We start from the raw sequence: 24,092 nt of genomic DNA, 5'->3' as shown, positions 1-24,092 counted from the left end.
TTATTAACAAATGTGTACAGTTACAGCCACTGAAAATAATAATAACAGTAATAATAACTTGTCTGAAAAAGAAAGAACTTTTTCTACGTAATTAAGTACAATTTACGTTCAAAATGGTTCAAATGGCTCTGAACACTATAGGAATTAACATCCGAGGTCATCAGTCCCCCAGAACTTAAACTACTACTAGACTACTACTAGAACTACTTAAACCTAACTAACCTAAGGACATCACACACATCCATGCCCGAGGCAGGATTCGAACCTGCGACCGTAGCAGTCGCGCGGTTCCGGACTGAAGGGCCTAGAACCGCTCGACCACTGCGGCCGGCCTACAATTTAAGGCAAGAACGAAGTAATGTTTAAGGTTTCGCTACTCTCCATTTGTCATTTTTGTGTAACGGACGTTTTAGTGCTTTTTAATTTTTCGGGCAAATGTACAAAATTCTTAACATATACATATATTAGTCCTCTAACTAACTTCCGGGACATTCTTACTGAAGGGCCTAGAACCGCTCGACCACTGCGGCCGGCCTACAATTTAAGGCAAGAACGAAGTAATGTTTAAGGTTTCGCTACTCTCCATTTGTCATTTTTGTGTAACGGACGTTTTAGTGCCTTTTAGTTTTTCGGACAAATGTAGAAGATTATTATTTTATAGATATATTAGTCCTCTAACTTCCGGGAGATTCTTACTTTGCACCTACACAACAACTTATTCTTATCACACACTTCTTTGTTTCACGTTCGCTTGTAGGCACGCTTATTTGATTTCATCACTTTCTGAGGCAACGGGTCTGATCTGCGATGCCTTAGTTCATTTGTCACTAACCTATGCTGGTAATTTTCTTTTCTGTTAGCACAAAGGGATTCAATAAAATCATGCTGACGCTGCACACGAAAACTGATTCCAGCACAGTAAAACAGCCAACTCCAAACTACCGTTTGTGGAAATTATTAAATTCAGGCAGTAATGTCTACCAGCATGGTAAATTAACTATACTGAAGCGCCAAAGAAACTGGTATTGATATGACTATTCAAATACAGAAATATTTAAACAGGCAGATTACGGCGGTGCGGTCAGCAACGCCTATATAAAGCCATAAGTGTCTGGCGCAGTTGTTAGATCGGTTACTGCTGCTGCAGTAGTAGGTTGTCAAGATTGAAATGAGTTTGAGCTTGGTGTTATAGTCGGCGCACCAGTGATGGGACACAGCATCTTCGAGGTAGCGATGAAGTGGGAATTTTCCCGTACTACCGTTTCGCGAGTGTACCGTGAATTCAGGAATCCGGTAAAACACCAAATCTCCCGACATCGCTGCGGACGAAAAAAGATCCTGCAAGAACGGTACCAACAACGACTGTAGAGAATCGTTCAATGTGACAGAAGTGGAGCCCTTCCGCAAACTGCTGCAGATTTCAGTGCTGGGCTATCAACAAGTGTCAGCGTGCGAATCATTCAAAGAAACATTATCGATATGGGTTGGAGTGATATGGGACTCCTGATACGTCTAGATACAACTTTGACAGGTGACACGTTCGTAAGCATCCTGTCTGATCACCTGCAGTCATTCATGTCCACTGTGCATTCCGACGGACCGGGACAATGGCAGCGGGTCAGTGCGACACCCCACGCTTCCAGAATTGCTACAGAGTGGCTTCAGGAACACTCTTCTGGGTTTAAACACTTCCGCTGGCCACCAAACTCCCCAGACATGAACATTATTGGGTATTCTGGGATGCTTTCCAACACGCTGTTCAGAAGAGATCTCCACACCCTCGTACTCTAACGGATTTATGGACAGCCCTCCAGGAATCATAGGTCAGTTCTCTCCAGCACTACTTCAGACATTAGTCGACGTCCATTCCACGTTGTGTTGCGGCACTTCTGCGTGCTCGCGGGAGCCCTACACGATATTAGGCAGGTCTACCAGTTTCTTTGGGTCTTCATTGTAATTCATCCACGGAAGAAGTAGCTTACAAAACACTTGTTCGACCGGTGCTTGAGAATAATTCATCACTCTGCCTACCACGTATGATTAAGAGAAGAGACAGAGAAAATCCACGGAAGATCAGCGCGTGTCGTTTCGTGATCGTTTAGTCGGGGGGCGAGCGTTGCGGAGACAAAAAAATGGTTCAAATGGCTCTGAGCACTATGGGACTTAACATCTGAGGTCATCAGTCCCCTAGAACTTAGAACTACTTAAACCTAACTAACCTAAGGACATCACACACATCCATGCCCAATGCAGGATTCGAACCTGCGACCGTAGCAGTCGCACGGTTCTAGACTGAAGCGCCTAGAACCGCTCGGCCACCTCGGCCGGCTGTTGCGGAGACAGCAATCTCCAGTGGAAACCGCTTGCTGATGAAATTTCGAGAGCGTACATTCGAAGAAGAGTTGGGCAACATATTACTTCCTCTCATATATGTCTAGCGCCTTGCGGAATGATCACGAGAAAAGAAAAATCACTGAATGTGGATGTCCTACAGGTGATTGTCCACAGTTGTTCTTCCCACGCACCGTTTAGAAATGGAACAGCCATCCAAGAATCCGTTTACGTCGTCGAAATATTTGGACGTTCGGTGATCTTCGTATAGACCCTGGTAAGTGCTATACCACCTACTGCACTCCCCTGACCTAAGCGCTCGTGAGTTCAACTCGATTTCTAAACTGAAGAAAATGCTTCACGGCATTCGCTTCAGAACTGCTACAAATTCGTCGGGCAATAGACCGCGCCGCTCGAACTGTCAACACAACTGGCACTGCTAAGAGTATCCTACGACTTCCACATCGCTGGCAACGGGCTATACTCAAAGCTGATGGCTACTTTTAAGGTCAGTAAAACTTTGAAACACGTATCTATTTTGTACGAGCTGTAAATAAATAGTTGCCACTATTAAAGTTCCAATCCCCGTATACAGAAAATAGCAACGGTCCTATCACACTTTCCTGAGGCAGGCCTGATGTTACCCCTGTCTCCGATGAACACTCGCAGTCGAGGACAACATACAGGGTTCTGTTACTTTTGTAGTCATCGAGACAGTCACATATCGCGTTTTAAGCACAGACAGATACATAAAGTGTCACTGACAGCGGGAATTCAGACACTCGTTATAGATTAATTTTTAGTCAATGAGAAAACAGCAGTAGTGTACACAGACACAAGAGTTAGAAAGGAGATAACGTATTCAGATCATTACTTGGTGATTTCAGACATTATTTTACGAAAAACAAAATAAATCCCTACACCCAATTTGGTGAGATCTGTGAAATGAATTAATGTATGGTCGTCTGCTAACCGCAGACAGTGAATATGCAGTATATGATCATCTTTGAGACGGTCATTTGGCCACCTTTGGTGAAACCAAAGAGATGAAATTTACCTGAGCTTTGAGCGCCTGAAATGTGGCTGACCAATACGGTAACATGGTGCGCCCCCACCTCGACGGAGGTGCGAACTGACCTGAAGAACGGCCATGTTTTCGGCATTTTGGCGCTGGATCTTGTGTTGGTAAGACCTGTCTTAGGTGTGCTCCGTAAAGACAAAAGAGTGGATAGAATGGCATGCATGTGGAATACTTAAGAGTAGTTTGGAATAATAATTTCTCTATTTCAGGAACTTTTGTGGGGAGAATTAAATGTCAGGCAGGTAATATTAAGTGGATCGTAGTAATCTTCGGAAGTGACCAACGGCCACTATGAAACCACGTGTAGCAATAAGTTGAAATACTTCCGAGTGCTTAAGTTAAGCTGAATTACTGGCGTGTTTACTATAAGTTGGAAATATTTAAGAAATGGCGTGTGCAGGACTTGAAATTAGAGACGAGTACTTCCACGTGGTGAGTACTGTGTGAGTCTTAATCTGTGTGTGAGACAAAGGATAAAGAGAAGTACTCGTCCATGGTATCAGTTGAGGACTCGCGTGTGTGACGAATATGTTCTTAATATTACTTTGCGTGTTATGTTTCTGTGTGACGCTTGATTCAAACTATAATACTCTGAGAGTGAAGCAAGGTGAGTCAGCCGTCTATCCAGCAACGCCACTTGGCTTGCATTGAACAGGAAGACGTGCTTATATCCTCCAGATTTCATAGTAGGAAAGAAAAGCTACGAAGTGGGGCAGTGTCGTGTGAAACCGGGATGTATTCTAATTGAAGTGCGAAAGCTGAAAGTGATGTGATTATAACGTTGTGACTATTCCTTGTGTTGTATTCCATGTTGCCATGGTGTATTTCATGTAATTTAAGTATGTGTGGTTTGCGTGTTAGAGTAGCAAGATAGGTTCAGAGGTAGTGGGTTATGCATGTTCCTTTTTGTACCGCTCGGTCTGGAGGAAATTTTCGTGATGATGGGTGTGAGAGTCGAAGTATGAGATATAGCAAAAGATCCACCATCCTATCCAGAAAGTGCACTGTAGTGTTAGATAATTACGAGACCATAAGATAGAGAATCATCAAGGTAAAGCCATGCCCACTGGGCGGAGTTTCTCATGTGTAATTGTTGTAGAAAATGTAATGATGTGTTTAGGTTATAGAATTTATCGGAATAAAAAAGATAACGAAAAGAAAAAGATTGGTGGCCTTTTCCTTCGAATTGTATGTTGTCATCATATCCAGAATTTATAACGTCTGCGCCATTCATATTCAGTGCGATGGCCACGTGTTGATCAAAGCCGTTGGGTAAGAAAGAAAATGTAGTACTGCCAGTGTGTAGTGAACAGTCAGAGTTGTGTAAATTACTAATAGTCAGATGTGCGTTATCCGTTTCCGTTGCGTAATATTCAAACAGGAGAATAATTTGTAACTTAATTGTGAGTGCTAGAGCTCATGTTACTCGATAAATAAGAATGAGTCCACTCGCTTGGCAGACCACTCATCTTGCAGGCCTGACTGCTTGATGCCACAGTATGAGCAAGGCATGTGGGTGCCTCTCATCACAACCATAAAACCTGAACTACAAAGTCATTTCGTCTGCTGAGACTTGGTTCACACTGTTTCCAACTCCTAGCGGAGCTTACATCCCAAGAGTGAGACATGGGAGGGGTTCGGTGATGATATGGGTAGCCACATTTTGTGTACAACTTCGTGGTGTTAGAGACGTGACTGGGTGGTGTCTACATAGCATCACATAGCGAAGATGCTCAAAATGCGAGTGGGGTATCTGGCTTCCGCTGGCCATCCTATATCTAAGCGGCAGAGGGCGCTCGTGCTACAGAACCACTGGAGGCGTGGCTCAGTGGGCATGCTCCATTGGGTCAGCTGGATCCTGCGCGACCGCTATCAGCGTCTGAAGGAAACTTGCAGTTCTGCTGCCAACTTCATGGCGCCTGCGGAGTGGTATCGACATGTGATACCACACCGTATGTCAATATTCCATGAGCTGCACGGTTACTCTGCAAGTTCTCATTACTGCCGATGAATATTTCACCATTTTGGCTGAGCAGGTGCGTCCCATCGTACATGTTGGTTCCCCAGTGGTGATACTGTGTTCGAAGATGAGAGGGCGCCTGTTCACACAGCTTCTATCGTCCAGGACTGGTTTTGTGAGCATGACGATAAACTGTCGCAGTCCCTGTGCAGGGTCACCAGATCTCAATATTACTGATGGATCCCGGCGGAGGTTCGAGTCCTCCCTCGGGCATGGGTGTGTGTGTGTTTGTCCTTAGGATAGTTTAGGTTAAGTTGTGTGTAAGCTTAGGGACTGATGACCTTAGCAGTTAAGTCCCATAAGATTTCACACACATTTTTAACATTTGATTACTGATGCTTTGTGGCCTACTGTGGAAGGGTACATGACCGCTAACACCCTCCATAATCCTTACCTGAAATTGCCACTATTTTGCAGTAGGAATGGTGTAAGATTCCCTTAGAAAATGGTATAAGATTCCCTTAGAAACGGTACAGAAGCTGTATTTGTCCATTCCAGACAACTCGGAGCTGTTTTGAATTGCTGTTTTCCTGTTAGGCGTGTAAACATGTTGTATTTTTGGTGTTTCCATATTTTCGTACATCCCCTGTATGTACGTACGTTTCACATCTTCTCCTAAGTCACCGGACCGGTTTTTAACAAACTAAGTTTGCATAGTCTGGATGGGGGAGAAAATAGGATGACATAGAAGCATAATTCAGTAACTTCTGGAGCAATTTCAACCGAATTTTATGCGTACAAGACTCATTACTTCTGTTACTTGTATAATAGTTTGTATACAGGTTCTATGCGAGAAAGGAACCGGAGTGGCAGTTCTGACGTTGCAGTTGATAATGGAAGTAAGACTGAAGAAAAATCAAGACACGTTCATAGGATTTGTCGGGCTGGAAAAAGCGTTCGACGATGTAAACTGGTGCAAGATGCTCGAAATCCCGAAAAAACAGGGCTAAGCCTTAGGGCGTGGAGGATATTTACAAGAACCAAGAGGGAACAATACGACGGGAAGATTAAGAACGATGTGCTCCGATTAAAAAGGATGTCAGTCAGAGGAGTAATCTTTCGTCCTGCTGTTCAAACTACACATCAAATAAGTAGGTAACGGAAATTAGAAAGTAAGGTTCAGGAGTGGGATTAACATTCAAGGTGAAGAAAATCAATGTTAGGATTCGCTGCTGATAGTGCTATCCCCAGTGTCTGTCAAAAAGACTTACAGAATACGTTGAACGAAATGAACAGCTTAATGAACACAGAATATGGACTGAGCGTAAATCGAAGTCAGACGAAGGTAATAAAAGTTGCAGAAACGAGAACAGAGAGAAACGTAACTCGAAAATTAGTGATCACAAATCAGACGAAGTCAAGGAATTTTACTAGTTAGGCGGAGGAAGGAGGGAATAAAAAGCAGACTAGCACTGGCAAAAAGGCATTCTGTCAGGAGAAGTCCACTAGTGTCAAACGAAGGCCTTAATCTGAGGAAAAAATTTCTGAGAATGTACGTCTGGAGCACAGCATTGTACGGTGGTGTAACATGGATTGTGGGATAACCGGAACAGAAGAAAATGTAACGATCTGAAGTGTGGTGCTGCAGAAGAATGTTGAAGATTTGGTAGACTGGTAAGATAAGAAATGATGAGTTCTCACAGAATAGGCGAGGAAAGGTTGTATAGGTTAAAAACTGTAAAGGCACTTAGCCGGAATCCCGGGAAATGAACTTGCCGACAGGCTAGGCAAAGAGGCTACTCGTAAATCGTGTCTGGAAATCGGCATACCGGAATTTGATCTTCGATTGGTATTACGGTGCAAGGTTTTTTTTGGGCTTTGGACTACTGAATGGCGCCCTCTGACTTTGCCGAATAAGCTAGGTACGGTGAAGGAGACGACGAATGTCTGGAGGTCCCCCCTGCGAGCCAGTCTCAGGGGCTCTATTGTCCTTTGCCGGCTCCGCATCGACCATACTTCGCTGACTCACGGTCAACTCCTACATTGCTACATACCTCAGTGTCACTTTGGTTCAATCGTGACAGTGGTCCACATCTTATTGGACAGCCCAAATCCAGCCGTCCTAAGGCGGACTTTTAACCTTCCTGGCGCTGTACCTATATTGTTAGGTGACAATGCCTCAACGGCTGATCTAGTTTTAAGTTTTATTCGAGAGAGGGGGGGGGGGGGGTTCTTATCACTCAATCTAAGCGTGGGTGCCTGGGCTTATCTCCCAGGTCCTCACATTACCTGCATTATGACCCTTCGTCGCTCCTTCTGGTGCTGTCTGTTCAACATGGTGGCCATCTTTTCATCATCTGGGTTTCTCTTGCCTTGTGTGTTTAGGCTGGAGATTTTAGTGTGTTGTAGAGTGGATGGCTCATCCTTTATTATTCTTGCTGAGGCGTCTACTATCTTGAAACCTTTTACCAGTTTTTCGTTTTGTTAATATTTTCAGTTTTCACTTGCTACTTTTGTTTTTTTAGTTAAGTATGGTTACACACATCGTTTTACGCATTTTGTTCGTTCCCCGGATTTCTAGTGATACGATTCTTATTGGGTATGGTTTTAACCCGAGGCCTGTGTTACTAAGGAAAATGGGACTGATAACCTTGTAGTTTAGTCCCTTTAATCTCCAAACCAAGCAATCAACCTCCGCCACACACCGTAAGGTGGCTTTCGGAGTACGGATGTAGGTATAAAAGCACGTGTAACATTGCATTTTCACCAATCACTATGTGTTTAGTGCAATGCATTTTTTGTTCTCAATAGTCAGTTCACCTTACATGTTGCCTTGATTAATTGTACCATAGATAGTGCTGCTGAGCAACGATTCGTTTTACATTATCCTTTACATAATTCATGTTTGAATATAGCTGTATACTGGCCGTCTGTACATGAATTCATACAACAGTAAAACTATTTAGATAGACAAATTATTCACAATTTTTTCTATCTATACAGGATGTCCCACTGAAACCTCCCTGGTTTCAAGGACCCAGGAGAGATAAATCACAGTAGATACGACAATGAAAAATGCACCACATTGTAGAGCATCTCAAAGAATTTATATTCCCACGTCAGAAGTGCCAAGTATCGACGACAGAGTGCAACATGGTCGCGTGAAGTGAAAATGGCGACTCCACAGCAGCGCACGCAAGCCGTAGTGTGGTTTACAGAAACAAAATCGCCGATTACTGGCAAAAAGAAATTATTGTCGTGTGTGTGAATGTGATCCACCTGATGTGAAAACAATTAAGGAATGGTAAAGGAAGTTTCTGGCAACAGGGAGAGTCCTGAAACATTCTGGCAGTGCAGGTTACGGAGTTTCAGAAGAGACAGTGGAGGACATCAGACAAACGTTTCTCAGAAGCCCACGTAAGTCAATTCGTCAAGCATGTAGGCAACTTGATGTACCTCGATCAACATTGCATCGGGTGGTTCACCAGCGTCATCGTATGTGCGCTTACAAAGTGCAAATTGAGCAACATATGACGCCGAACGACAAACCACGCCGACAACAAATTGGTGCGGATATGCTGCAGTATATTGATAAGTATACCAGCTTCCTGGAAAGGTGTTTATTCTCAGATGAGTCAATCTTTCATCTATCATGCATAATCTATCTAGGCATAATGTTCGGATTTGAGGTCCACACGTTGTCATTGAATTCGTTCGTGATGGCCCTAAACTAAACATCTGATGCAGGTTAATGCACGACAGAATTGTTGGACCGTTCTTCTTTGCGGAACAAACAGTGAGTGAGTCAGAGTACCTGGACATGTTGGAGCAGTTTGTGTACCTTCAGATACAAGACTTGCAACCCAACATCACTGTTCAACAAGATGGAGCTCCGCCGCATTGGTCAAGGGCAGTTCGCAAGTTCCTGGATAGGAAATTTCCCAGCCGTTGGATCGGACGCGGAGGACGCATTGCCTGGCCACCACGTTCACCCAACATTACGCCGCTTGATTTCTTCATGTGGGGATTCGTGAAGGACCACGTGTATGCGAGCAAAGTGGACGATGTTTCTACGTTGCGACATCGTATCACTAATGCGATTTCAACAATAACAGAGGAAAAGTTTCAAACGACTTGTCGAGAAACTGAATATAAACTCGATATTCTTTGTGCTACAAATGGTTCACATGCAGAGGTGTACTGATGACAAATAAATAAATCCTATGTGGTGCATTTTTCACTGTCGTATCTACTGTGTGTTTTTTTCCCGGCTCTTTGAAGTCAGGGAGGTTTGAGTGGGACACCGTGCATTATGATGGATTCTGTCTATATTATGTTAGATTGGGTAGCGCACCGTGACCATTCTTTCTGTTAAGTACGTCTCGCGTTATCTGTTGGATAAGCATCTAATTTCTTAAAACTAAAGTGTTTGCAATAAAGTGTAATGTGCACCGTCAAATGCTGTTTCAACTATTCGTCGCTGGTTTGTATTTCTCTCCCGCGCTGTCGGCCCCCAGAGTTTGCACTTGGCTCCAGAGTGGCGTCACCAGCGGCTGCCCTTGTGTGCTGCAGGTTCCTGGCCCAGCAGGCGGACGTGTCTGAGCTGGGAAGTTCCCTCAGCCTGCTGGACGGCCGCGGGGGACGCTGGGTAATCAACGGCTCCAGGCGCTTCACCGACGTGCCGCAGGCGCTGCACAACGACTCCCTGCTTTCCTGTGAGTACAGGTACTCTTCTGTAACACTACATATCTGGTCCAGCTCATTCGTTTGGGTTTCTGTCACACATTGTCAGTGGATAAAATAGGTCAATCAATTACAAAGTGTGCCCCCATCGCCGACATCGCCAGGAACTATGTTAATTTTGACATCACAAGGAAGTGGTTCAAATGGCTCTGAGCACTATGGGACTCAACTGCTGAGGTCATTAGTCCCCTAGAACTTAGAACTAGTTAAACCTAACTAACCTAAGGACATCACAAACATCCATGCCCGAGGCAGGATTCGAACCTGCGACCGTAGCGGTCTTGCGGTTCCAGACTGCAGCGCCTTTAACCGCACGGCCACTTCGGCCGGCAAGGAAGTGGTTTAATGAGGGTATCCTAAAATGGTTCTAACTGTGCCCTGTCACGGTCGCCATATAAAACGGTACTTCCTGTCTCTGTGTGCTGACTGATCAACAACCACGACTCAGGGTAATAAAGTTCTATGGAATTGCCTGGATGTCGTAAACAGTAAACGTGCTTTCAATATTCTACCACTGTAGTCAGTGAATACGTACTTTTCTCACATTGAACATATACTTGGATTCCCAGAGTACACTATACTCTCACAAACATGTAATAACTCAGCAAAGAATATATACACAACAACAACTGACTGGCTAAATTATACTTGAGATGCCACGCCCCTTCTGTCAAACCAATGAAGCCCAAAAATCCCGCCCCCAGTAGCTGAGTGGTCAGCGCAACACAATGTCAATCCTAAGGGTCCGGTTTCGATTCCCAGCTGGGTCGGAGATTTTCTCTGCTCAGGGACTGGGTGTTGTGTTGTCCTAATCATCATCATTTCATCCCCATCGACGCGCAAGTCGCCAAAGTGGCGTCAAATCGAAAGACTTGCACCAGGCGAGCGGTCTACCCGACAGGAGGCCCTAGCCGCACGACTTTTATTAGTGCAAAAATCATTCATCACGAACGAATATACATATGCAAATATTTGGCAGCACGCATTTCTCCTTACACAAGACTGAGCCGAGCCTTGTGACACGCTGACACTCCCACAGTCACAACCAATGCATTCAGTGAAATGTATAAATAGATATAAGTACACAACTTCCGTAAGTGCTACTGTAGTGGTGATTATTGATATGAAATTGTTAGGTGCCTAAAGTCTGTGTGTGGACAAGTAATACAAATACGCTTTATGTTAATATTATTCGCGGAATTAGTAAACAAAACGAATACATGTCTTGGCATGCATTAACAGATTCGTATCGTAAGAATTTAGACCGAGTGTAATGAGAAATGTTAATTGCTGCTTGGACTGGAAGTATGTAGCCTTATGAACCGCAACTATTTACGCTTGGATTCACGAAATTTTACAAACATTAAATACAAGTATAGCACTGGCTAGGATTTTTTATCTATGCAAGGCATTTATTTGACTATGCGAATCACAGCATTTTACTAGATGAAACAGAGGTTTCATGGAATTGATGATACAGCCAACCAATCGATAATGATATATCCAACGAAAATAATATGGAAAGTTGTACTTCATAATTCAACCAATACAAGCAGGGAAGGCTCCATCTTGGGTCCATTATTGTTTCTCACATATGTAAATGACGCTCCTTATAACATACAACAAGCAGAATTAGTTCTTTTTACGCATGACATTAGTACTGTAGTTAATCCAAACACACATATACAGAAAAAACTGGCAAATAATGTTCTTAAAAATATCATTCAGTTGTTTTCTGCAGATGGTTACACTATCAGTTTCAAAAAGACACAACATTTTCAGTTCTGTACATCTAGAGATACTGCACGAACGATAAGTGTAATAAGTGTAACACTTGGAAGTAATAACTGGAGTGGGAACGTTAAAAATTTCTGGTTTCCATATTGACGAGATTTTTACCTGGAAAAACACATTTTGGAACTCCCAAAACAGCTTAGTTAAGCCACATCTGGCCTTCGAATCACGGAAAATCTTGGTGAGGAGACGAATCAGTAAGTTGACATATTTGCGTATTTCAATTTAACAATTTCATATAGAATAATGTACTGGCGTAAAACATCTTTAAGAAAAAAGTGTTCGTTGCTCAAAAGCGAGTTGTAGGAATAATATGTGATGTTTGCTCACTATCATTTTGTAGATACATCTTTAAGGAATCAGATGCTTTGACTACTGCTTCAGAGTACATATATTCCCTCATAACTTTTGTAATAAATAGACCATTACAGTTAAAAAGGAACAATGATGTGCATAACTACCATATCAGAAGAAAAATGTGATAAATTAGTGTACATTAAAGATGACTAGCACAAAAAGTGGTGCAACATGGTGCAACCAAACTTTTTTATAACTTACTCTGAGATATAAAATGTCTGACACACAGCAAGGTTAAACTTCGAAACAAATTGAAATAATTTCTCCTTGACACCTCCTCCTGTTCGAATCTCAATTTTTGTAATGTGCAAACAGGTAGTGAGTAGTAATAACTAATCGAAATCTGTATTTAAAAGAACGTTGTAAATGGTCAGAATGTAGCCATGTTTACAAATTAATGTGTAATTCGAATGTACGAGTAAAATAATTCGTTCCACAGCATTAAGATTATACGATATTGGAGCGTCCGTTTTATTCGAATTACGATGCAAATGTAAACTGTCTCCCATGTACGGGAATATGCATAATGGATGTGCGAGTACAGGTTGTGGACACGTGGCTAACGACAGACGAAAGTGCTTGGATAGCCTAAAGGCGCCGGCACGGTAGCTCAGCATGTTCGGTCAGAGGGTTAGCTACCCTATGTAATGAAAAACCTATATGAACGGATCAACGAAGAAGCTGAACGGATGTCATCGGACGTCCGCCCCGAACGAATTCAACGAACAATGTAGAAGGGGAAAAATAAAGGCAAGGCGACCGGCTGCGATAAACGGGATATCTGGGTTCGAGTCCCGGTCCAGCACAAATTTTCACTCTCGTCATTACATTATACAGCTGATGGTTGTTCATATTCGCAACTGCAAATACATTTCCTGTATTTCATTACGATTAATGGTACAAATGCTCAATGGAACATGAAACCAACTAATAATTACATATGTCGTCTTTAACCGACAAAACACAGTACTCCACCGGTCACAGAATGTGTTCACACTGCGTGTGAGCTTATCATCTCATCACCATCTGCTTTTGCCATCCTTAAACACTTCCTCACCCCCTCTTGCGTTGGCCGGCCGGGATGGCCGAGCGGTTCTAGGCGCTACAGTCTGGAACCGCGCGACCGCTACGGTCGCGGGTTCGAATTCTACCTCGTGCGTGGGTGTGTGTGATGTCCTTAGGTTAGTTAGGTTTAAGTAGTTGTAAGTTCTAGGGGACTGATGACCTCACATGTTAAGTCCCATAGTGCTCAGAGCCATTTGAACCATTTGAACCCTCTTGCGTTGACACCTCTCATACGCATACTTCTAACACCTAACCCGAACGTGCTTAGTTAATAAGTATCATCATTACCTACATTCATAGAGCAGGTACGAGGAAACTACTCCGGCTTCAACTCATTAGCTCCAGTGTTTCTTGGACCGACCAACAGAGAGTTGGAAAAAAATACACAAACATCGCTACAAATGCTTGCTTGAACACGAATTCAGATGCTAGCCAAGCTTTTAGGTTGTCTTATTTGACAAGGAACTGCATCCAAGCAATGTCCTCAGTGAGTTACAAGTGTCACTCATGGTCAGTACAGTGGAGCTGTTAGAGCATTATGTTGGAACTAAGTGAATTCGAACATGAGTAAATTGTTGGTGCTGGTATGGTGAATGCCTCCACAACGAAGATAGCCAAAGTGTTTGGAGTGAAAGAGGCACCGTATCCAAGATTTATGCCACTTTCAGGGAAAGCGGAAAAACATCATTCGCCAAGTCACTACGTGGACGAAAGTCTGTGTTGAATGATCGTGATGGATGGAGTTTGAAGAGTATTGTGACGAAAAATATGAGGACGACAGCTGCAAAAGTCAATCTTTCTTTCTTTCACTGGTGCCATGTCCCGCGCTGATGCAGGGTCAGCTATGTTAGGAACGGAAAGGGGTGGCCGGATGCCCTTCCTGCCGCCACCCCGTACCCCCCTGGGACGGAATGAGTGTACCCCTGCTGTCTGCGTCTAGTGTAATTTATAGAATAGTGCGAACATGTTCAGATGTCTGCGAGTCGTGCAACTGAGGCGGAACGTGGGGATCAGCCCAGTATTCACCTAGCGGGATGTGAAAAACCGCCTAAAAACCACATCCAGGCTGGCCAGCACACCAGCCCTCGTCGTTAATCCGCTGTGCGTATTCGATCCGGGGCCGGCGCGCCTACTCGAGTCCAGGAAGCAGCGCGTTAGCGCTCTCGGCGACCCTGGCGGGTAGCTGCAAAAGTCAATGCAGAAGTGAATATCGTACTCGCGAACTCTGTCAGAGTCAAATCAATACGAAGGGAGATCCATAAGCAGGGAGTTGCAGCGCGAGCTGGAATTACAAAGGCACCCATCAGTGATGAAAATGTCCGTAACAGGAAAAAAAAAATGGTTCAAATGGCTCTGAGCACTATGGGACTTAACATCTTAGGTCATCAGTCCCCTAGAACTTAGAACTACTTAAACCTAACTAACCTAAGGACATCACACAACACCCAGCCATCACGAGGCAGAGAAAATCCCTGACCCCGCCGGGAATCGAACCCGGGAACCCGGGTGTGGGAAGCGAGAACGCTACCGCACGACCACGAGATGCGGGCCGTAACAGGAAAACGTGGTGTTGAAGCCACAAAACTGTGGAGCAATGGGAGGATGTCATTTGGTCAGATGAGTCTTGTTTCATACTGTTTCCACCTTCCGACCGAATTTACGTCGAAAGAGTGAAACATGGCAGGGTTTCTGTGACGATCTTGGCAGCCATATTGTGCTATTCCATGGGCTTCATGTTTACTAACCAAAGCACCATTCCTACCGAAGATTATGTGACCATTCTGAATGATAAGGTCCACCCAAATGTCCATGTATGTTTCTTAATGGTGAAGCTGTGTTGTAAGACTACAGGGCCCCTACTCACATAGCTCGCATCGTCAAAGAGTGGTTATGTGAGAACGAGGATGAATTGTAGCATTTATACTGGCCACCACAGTTACCAGGTCTCAGTATTAATCAGCCTTCTTGATCTAATTTGGAGAGGACGGTGCGTGATCTGTATCCGCCTCCATCAAAGTTATCTGAACTCGCGACTATTTATTATTATTATTATTATTATTATTATTATTATTATGGAATCTGTGTAAGTATAGAGAAATAAGAGATGACAACAAAATAATTTTATGGATGGAGCGGAATTAGTGCAACGTGGTCTCGGCCTGATTTGTACAGTTTTGCAGAAGTAGGTTGATGACAGCTATGGATTGACTGCACACACAGAGGTCATTGTGGAAGAAGGGATTGCAGCCAGTGATGGATAATTTGATGGTCATGCCATTTGAGGGGTTCCATAAGCAATGCAACAATGCATGAACAGTATGTAGAACTGGGTTCTGGATAAGGATAGCAAAAATTTTCTGTACTGAAGCACGTGGGAAGCGCAAGCATCTATAGTGCAAAAAAATTTAAAATTACGTAAATATACATGAGAATATTACAAAAACCACAATTGAGATAAAATCGATGAAGTTTGGTTGAGAAAGATGAAACCTGTGTGAGTATAGAGAAACAAGAGACGACAACAAAATAAATGGGATGAGATCACAGTGAAAATACAAATACGAATAAAAATCAACAAAAAGGCGATATTGGAGTTGGGTTCAGATCAGTGAGTGCATGAGTGTGAAAAGAGGGGCCAGTAGGTTTAACTGGATTAGTTAGGTCAGTATGGTGCATGCCTGAGTAATGGAAGAGGGGGAAGGGTCTGTTAGGTAGGAAGAACGGTACGAAGATCCACCCGGCTAGCCACGCGGTCTGCAACACGAATCCGCCCGGCGGGTTAGTGTCGAGGTCTGGTGAGCCGGCCAGTCTGTAGATGGTTTTGAAGGCGGTTTTCCATCTACCTCGGCGAATGCGGGCTGGTTCTAGTCCGCCTCAGCTACACTATGTCGGTGATTGCTGCGCAAACAATGTATCCACGTACGCGTAGACCATAATTACTCTACCACGCAAACATTTGGGGCTACACTCGTCTGGTATGAGGCGTTCCCAGGCAGGTCCACTGGGAGCCTAACCGCACAATAACCCTGGGTTCAGTGTGGGTGGACTGCTGTGGCCTTTTGTGGGGTTGTGAACCACTGAGGGCTACGGCATGACGAAGCCTCTCCATCGTTTCTAGGTCCCCAGTTCATCACACAATACACACAATGGTAGGAAACTAAACAGGACCAGTATTTACCCATCCCGAGACGACTGGAAGATGTTTTGAAAGCAAGACGAACTGAAATTACAAAACCACTCACCAGTGATGCAAGTGCACCGAACAGGAAAACGTGGTGCCGAAGCCACGAAACCTGGACTTGTTTCATACTCTTTACAACTTCTGGCCGCGTTTACGTCCAAAAAGTGAAACATGGCGGGGTTACAGGCTATGGTGATGTGCTGTGTTTGTGGCGGCTCCACATTTTTGCCAGCCCCGTACGTCCCTTAGCTCAACAGGTAAATGTTACATAAAGTATTTTAGTGTATCTCCCTTGTTTAGTACTTAAGGAACGACGTTTCACCTTGAGGAGGACCATTTCTCCTACCTTCCAGTTGGAGTCTACTCGTAAATACCGTATACTCAGGGGATCCTGAGCATGTTCCAGGGTCACACAGCCGGATTTCCATCCTGGACGTGCTAATGGCTATAGCAGGGGAAGAGTTCTATGCCATATTACCTCGTAAGACAAGTACCTCCGGCCTTCTCTACCGTAATTATGCTTAAGTACGAGGAGTAACTGCACGAATGCAGTATTATCACAAGGACTGTCTCTGTAGAGGACGTCACCGCGCGGGACAGCGCCGCGTCCCCACTGACGCACGCAAGGTTGTAGCGAGAAAAAGCGCATCAGAGGTCGGTCACAATCTTAACGGGGAGGCCGGCCTTGATCCGGCGCTGCGCACGTAAACCGATTTCTGGGTCTCGGGCGCGGGTGTCACTCGGTCTGGACCTCACCAGTTGCGACCGCCCATGCGGGGCGAAGAATCCAACGGGCGCCGAGATTCGGACTGATCGGCAGAGGTGCCGCGAATACCGCAGGTTGTATCTGAGGCGGTGCGATTACACGATCCTGAAGAGGCCGGTTCTTGAGCACTGTTCATGACTTACTGTCCAGCTGTCACAAATATACGCAGTAGACAAATGCCAAGGTGGGCGCTTAAATCTCACACGTTCAGGCAAATGCGGCGAGTACTGTTTGTATTCCTCTTACGGTATTTATTCCACCAGCGCAAAAGTGTTCCTATCGGAGCTAAAAAAAAAAAAAAAAAGGAATATGCTCCTGTTTATTAAAATCTCTGTCTGAAAAGTGAGTACAAGTTGCCTTATTTTACCTCCCTCAGCAACTTTACAAATTTTACCAAACATTTTGGCATTTGAACATATTTGCACTCCTTTTACACTACTGGCCATTAAAATTGCTACGCCACGAAGATGATGTGCTATAGACGCGAAATTTAACCGATAGGAAGAAGATGCTGTGATATGCAAATGATTAGCTTTCCAGAGCATTCACACAAGGTTGCCGCCGGTGGTGACACCTACAACGTGCTGACATGAGCAAAGTTTCCACCCGATTTCTCATACACAAACAGCAGTTGACCGGCGCTGCCTGGTGAAACGTTGTTGTGATGCCTCGTGTAAGGAGGAGAAATGCGTACCATCACGTTTCCGACTTTGGTTAAGGTCGTACTGTAGCCTATCGCGATTGCGGTTTATCGCATCGCGACATTGCTGCTCGCGTTGGTCGAGATCCAATGACTGTTAGCAGAATATGGAATCGGTGGGTTGAGGAGGGTAGTACGGAACGCCGTGCTGGATCCCAACGGCCTCCTATCACTAGCAGTCGAGATGACAGGCATCTTATCAGCAAGGCTGTAACGGATCGTGCAGCCACGTCTCGATCCCTCAGTCATCAGATGGGGACGTTTGCAAGACAACAACCATCTGCACGAACAGTTCGACGACGTTTGCAGCAGCATTGACTATCAGCTCGGAGACCATGGCTGCGGTTTCCCTTGACGCTGCATCACAGACAGGTGTACTCAACGACGAACCTGGGTCAACGAATGGCAAAACGTCATTTTTCGGCTGAATCCAGGTTCTGTTTACAGAATCATGATGCTCGCATCCCTGTTTGGCGACACGCGGTGAACGCACATTGGAAGTGTGTATTCTTCATCGCCATACTGGTGTATCACCCGGCGCGATGGTATAGGGTGCCATTGGTTACACGTCTCGGGTACCTCTTGTTCGCATTGACGGCACTTTGAACAGTGGACGTTACATTTCAGATGTGTTACGACCCGTGGCTCTACCCCCCCATTCGATCCCTGCGAAACCCTACTTTTCAGCAGGATAATGCACGACCGCATGTTGCAGGTCCTGTACGGGCCTTTCTGGATACAGAAAATGTTCGACTGCTGCCCTGGCCAGCACATTCTCCAGATCTCTCACCAATTGAAAACGTCTGGTCAATGGTGGCCGAGCAACAGGCTCGTCAGAATACGCCAGTCACTACTCTTGATGAACTGTGGTATCGTGTTGAGGCTGCATGGGCAGCTGTACCTGTACACGCCATCCAAGTTCTGTTTGACTCAATGCCCAGGCGTATCAAGGCCGTTATTACGCCCAGATTTGTTTGTTCTGGGTACTGATTTCTCAGGATCTATGCACCCAAACTGCGTGAAAATGCAATCACATGTCAGTTCTAGTATAATATATTTGTCCAATGAATACCAGTTTATCATCTGCATTTCTTCTTGGTGTAGCAATTTTAATGGGCAGTAGTATAACATACAACTCAACACCTCTCACTCTCACAAGCTGCCCTAACTGTAACTCATTCAAACCTACTTATCCATTGCTGTAAGTCGCTCGTACCCGTCCACTCCCACTTGATCATTCTCACATACTCATTCACACCAACTCATTATCTCTTTGTGTCTCTCTGTCACTGTCTCCCGTCTCACATCCACAGTCTCCTTCGTTTTGTCCCCTCACTATTACTTTCTCCCTCTTGCCCTCTCTTACTGCTCATATCTCATTCTTTCCTTCCTACTGTTGCTGCCTCTTCTCACTGTCATTATCCCTCTCTTACTCGTTATCACTGTTCTAGGCTCTGTCTCTTGAAAGGTGGCTACACTGAGCCACTGCGCCAGAGATTGCGCCAAAGAGTACTATTAAGCCGCCTCCACAGTGCGTTTTGAGAGCTCGTAGTAGTCTGTGCCTGTTAAGAACTCGTAGAAGTCAGTGCTTGTCGAGAGCTCGTAGCAGTGAGTGCTTGTCGAGAGCTCGTAGAAGACAGTTCGTGTTAAGATGTGCTAGTGGGCAAGGCTTGTCGAGATGTTGTAGTAAAGAGTGTTGTTCCATGTTTTATGCAGTTGTTCCTTTCCTAATCCTACCGACCTATCTCGTAAATATTATTTTATTTGTTTGTAGTGGCTTGTACTGACACCCATAAATATTATAGGTTTACTGATATTTGAGTATTTGTGACAGTTAATATGACAATTATCTGATGTCATATTTGTGTTTATTAGAATTTGTATGTTTAGTGTAAGAGCATTGTAAAAGCATTTGTATGTGCATTCAAACTATTGTTCATGCCTGAACTGTCTGATCAGTGATCGTGAATATTATGGACTGTTACTTGTGCCTTTTCTTTGGTGTCACTAGGACATGTTTAATTTCTGCTGATGAACAGTGTGATTAGTATGTGCATTCAAACTATTGTTCATGCTTGAACTGAGTGATCGGTGATAATGAATATCATGGACTGCTGTCTGCACCTGCTCAACATTGCTGGGTGCAACTGATGGACTGTTTCTGCTGAAATGATGTCACTTGTCGGTGTCTGCACCTGCTCAACATTGCTGGGTGCAACTGATGGACTGCTTCTATTGAACTAATGTGACTTGTTGCTGTGTGTACCTCTTCAACTTTACTGGGTGCCATAGATGGAAATGCTTCTGCTGAAATGATGTCACTTGTTGGTGTCTGCACCTGCTCAACATTGCTGGGTGCAACTGATGGACTGCTTCTACTGAAATGATGTCACTTGTTGGTGTCTGCACCTGCTCAACATTGCTGCGTGCAACTGATGAACTGTTTCTACTGAAATGAAGTCACTTGTTGCTGTCTGCACCTACTCAACATTGCTGGGTGCCTCTGATGGATTGATTATACTGAACTAATGTGACTTGTTGCTGGGTGTACCTGCTAAACTTTACTGGGTGCCATTGATGGACTGCTTCTACTGAAATGATGTCACCTGATGCTGTCTGCACCTGTTCCACAATGCTGGGTGCCACTGATGGACTGCTTCTACTGAAATGATGTCACTTGTTGGTGTCTGCACCTGCTCAACATTGCTGGGTGCAACTGATGGACTGCTTCTACTGAAATGATGTCACTTGTTGGTGTCTGCACCTGCTCAACATTGCTGGGTGCAACTGATGAACTGTTTCTACTGAAATGAAGTCACTTGTTGCTGTCTGCACCTACTCAACATTGCTGGGTGCCTCTGATGGATTGCTTCTACTGAGCTAATGTGACTTGTTGCTGGGTGTACCTGCTAAACTTTACTGGGTGCCACTGATGGACTGCTTTTACTGAAAAGATGTTACCTGTTGGTGTCCTTTTTTTTGTATAAACTAATCATTGAAAGCATTTTATGTGAACATTTGTATAAACTGATTTTTTTAATGTATTGTGTAAACTATTATGTAAAGCCACATGTATGAAAAGAATTTGTATTGCCTACTGTATTTTATATATTAGGTTACTGTAAGGTCAGTGCAAAGCCAAAATTTTAACTAATTATGTGATATTTAGGTATTAATATTATCTTTTGTTTTGTCTGTATTTTTGTGGACGAATTTGGTGGTATTTTCACCACCAATGCTGGCAAAAATACCATCAAATTCTGGCCTGTGGAGGAGGGGCATATGAAAGGTGGCTACACTGAGCCACTGCGCCAGAGATTGCGCCAAAGAGTACTATTAAGCCGCCTCCACTCAAACAACTACATAAAACATGGAACAACACTCTTTACTACAACATCTCGACAAGCCTTGCCCACTAGCACATCTTAACACGAACTGTCTTCTACGAGCTCTCGACAAGCACTGACTTCTACGAGTTCTTAACAGGCACAGACTACTACGAGCTCTCAACACGCACTGTGGAGGCGGCTTAATAGTACTCTTTGGCGCAATCTCTGGCGCAGTGGCTCAGTGTAGCCACCTTTCACTCTCATTATCACTGTCTCTCACCCACTTCTTACTTCTCCCCAATCCTCTCCCACTGGCACTCCTTTCCTAGCCTTGTTCTGTCACTGTGAACAAAGTTCCACTGCCACTAAATCCTTCTCTTTCTCCCACACTGCCATTGTCTCCTTCGGTCTTTCTATAACACAACCATTGCCCACTATCTTTCAATACTTATTACTTTTCCGTCACTTTTTTACTTCCACCGTCCCCTCTCTCTCTCTAGATATAAAAGCGCGAAAATGTTCGCATGCTGAACTTTTTGGGAAAAATTTTGAAAGTGATGAAGGTAGAATAAGGCAGCCAGTACTCCACTTTTTCCAATAAACAGGAGCATATTCGCTATTTTTGTGCTCGGGTAGGAGCACTTTCCCGCTGGTTCCCTTCCTTTCCGTATCACAACACGGCATGTTACTCATACGAAAAGAATGACTCAGTAAAATTTTGATAGGTCAGTAATGTGTGATTGGAATAATGTAGAACTATGTAATTTTACGCCTCAGAAATTTTGCATGTGGTTCAGTACAACAATAACATAGGATTTCCAGTGCCTCTCTGATTATAACGGGGACACTTCGCAGCATATTTCTACGTCAATTTATCAACTTCGTTTTCGCCTCATACCAATTTTTACGTGCGTACTTCACGTTTAGAAGTAGGGTAACTTCGAACCTCTGTACCTCGGAAACGGATAAAGATACCAACAAAACTTTCAAGGTTGTTCAGGATCCGGATCTTAGAAATATATCGTAAAACTTTCAGTCATTTTTTGATTTGATCCATTATAAATGGTTTCTGAAAGCCTGCGACTGTAGATACAATAGGTTTGTTTATAAATAAATAAATCTTCTGCTACCAGTCACGATTTTTCTTTATTTTACTAATCGCACGACGCGTTTCGAGAAATAATTCCCATTTTCAAGTGCGTTTTTTGATGTGTTAAGCCATTTCTTTTGATGTTGTCAGTGTGTGTGAGGCTGCTTTATTTTGTTGACTTTTACTGTAATACATAAGAAACGCGATTTTTAGTTGGGTATCAATTCTTTCTGTGAGGTTAGTGGCTAAAGTTTGAGAACAATTTGTACTTACAGTTTTCTAATGGTCCATTTGCATAGAGTCTCACACACACATAACATCAGACACAACTTGTACACTTTACACATCGAAAATATCTTATATAAACAAAACAGTTACAGAGATATTCTTACAGGTAGTTCACAGAGATAACATTATAGGTCTTCCACAGATTATGATATCTGTGTGAACTACCTGTAAGAATATCTCTGTAACTGTTTTGTTTATATAAGATATTTTCGATGTGTAAAGTGTACAAGTTGTGTGTGATGTTAAGTGTGTGTGAGACTCTACACAAATGGACCATTAGAAAACTGTAAGTACAAATTGTTCTCAAACTTTAGCCACTAACCTCACAGAAAGAATTGATACCCAACTAAAAATCGCGTTTCTTATGTATTACAGTAAAAGTCAACAAAATAAAGCAGCCTCACACACACTGACAACATCAAAAGAAATGGCTTAACACACATCAAAAAACGCACTTGAAAATGGGAATTATTTCCCGAAACACGTCGTGCGAATAGTAAAATAAAGAAAAATCGTGACTGGTAGCAGAAGATTTATTTATTTATAAACAAACATATTATTTCAGTCATTTGCTGTGCGTAGCCATTTTGGAACCTGCGGCTCGGTTTTGGTACGAAAAACGGCAACGAAACCCTTTTTGTGGGTTTTCTATGGAACCGCGCATCAACTAATGGTGGCTCCATAAGCCCCTCGAGGTGCACCACAGACCATGTCTAATCAGAAAGAACGTTACGAGTTGCTCCAACTGCGTAATCTGAAGGAGTGTGTAATATTCATGCTTCGAGCGAGTAGTGCAGGATAGTTACAGTACGACGAGCCTTCTGTTGGATATACATATGGTCCCTAGCCCAAAGACTATGAAAACTCCTGACCTTATTTTCTGTCACCAACAGAACCTGAAGCATGAGCCCGAGAAAGAATCCCGTTTTTATGCGCGTCATTTTGGAACCTCTGACGCCTGCATACCTGTTATAAGGCCGCCAGAGACGCCGTTGTGCCATTGGACTTCGTAACAAAAGCAAAAATTAAGAGAAATCAAGACATCATCTTAGGATTAGTGATTGGCTACAGGAGTGCCATGAGACAAAGTTCAACATGTCGTTCTTCATGTAACGGCATCGACAAATGTAAAGGTAATTTCCGGAGTACCCCAAGGGAGTGTTATAGGTTCGCTAGTATTTTCCATTTCTGTTATGTAGTGGATAACGTTAGAGACTTCGTCCGTCTTTGTGCATGATGCTGCTGCCAATAGGAGGGCTGCAACGCCTCATGGTCGACGGTTGGTGCAGGAACTGCCAGTTGAACCTGAACGTAAGTAAATGGAATGTGTTGCGCTTAAATACTCCAAGAGACCCACTACTGTTCGATTATACTTCTGGCGACAGATCATCAGAAATAAAGGATACT

General features: G+C 43.8%; 1 protein-coding gene across 1 annotated transcript in view; it reads left to right on the top strand.

Annotated features, from left to right (window-relative positions):
- The window catches only part of LOC124594651, a 307,403-nt gene that overhangs the window by 121,847 nt on the left and 161,464 nt on the right, over window positions 1–24,092 (top strand). The window contains exon 6 of the mRNA XM_047133021.1: window positions 9,945–10,087. Within this exon, the coding sequence (XP_046988977.1) occupies window positions 9,945–10,087 (143 nt within the window). The remainder of the gene's footprint in view (window positions 1–9,944; window positions 10,088–24,092) is intronic.

The sequence above is a fragment of the Schistocerca americana genome, chromosome 2 (genome assembly GCF_021461395.2).
Source record: "Schistocerca americana isolate TAMUIC-IGC-003095 chromosome 2, iqSchAmer2.1, whole genome shotgun sequence".
NCBI classification, from domain to species: domain Eukaryota; kingdom Metazoa; phylum Arthropoda; class Insecta; order Orthoptera; family Acrididae; genus Schistocerca; species Schistocerca americana.
This window is presented reverse-complemented; position numbering and strand designations above follow the sequence as displayed.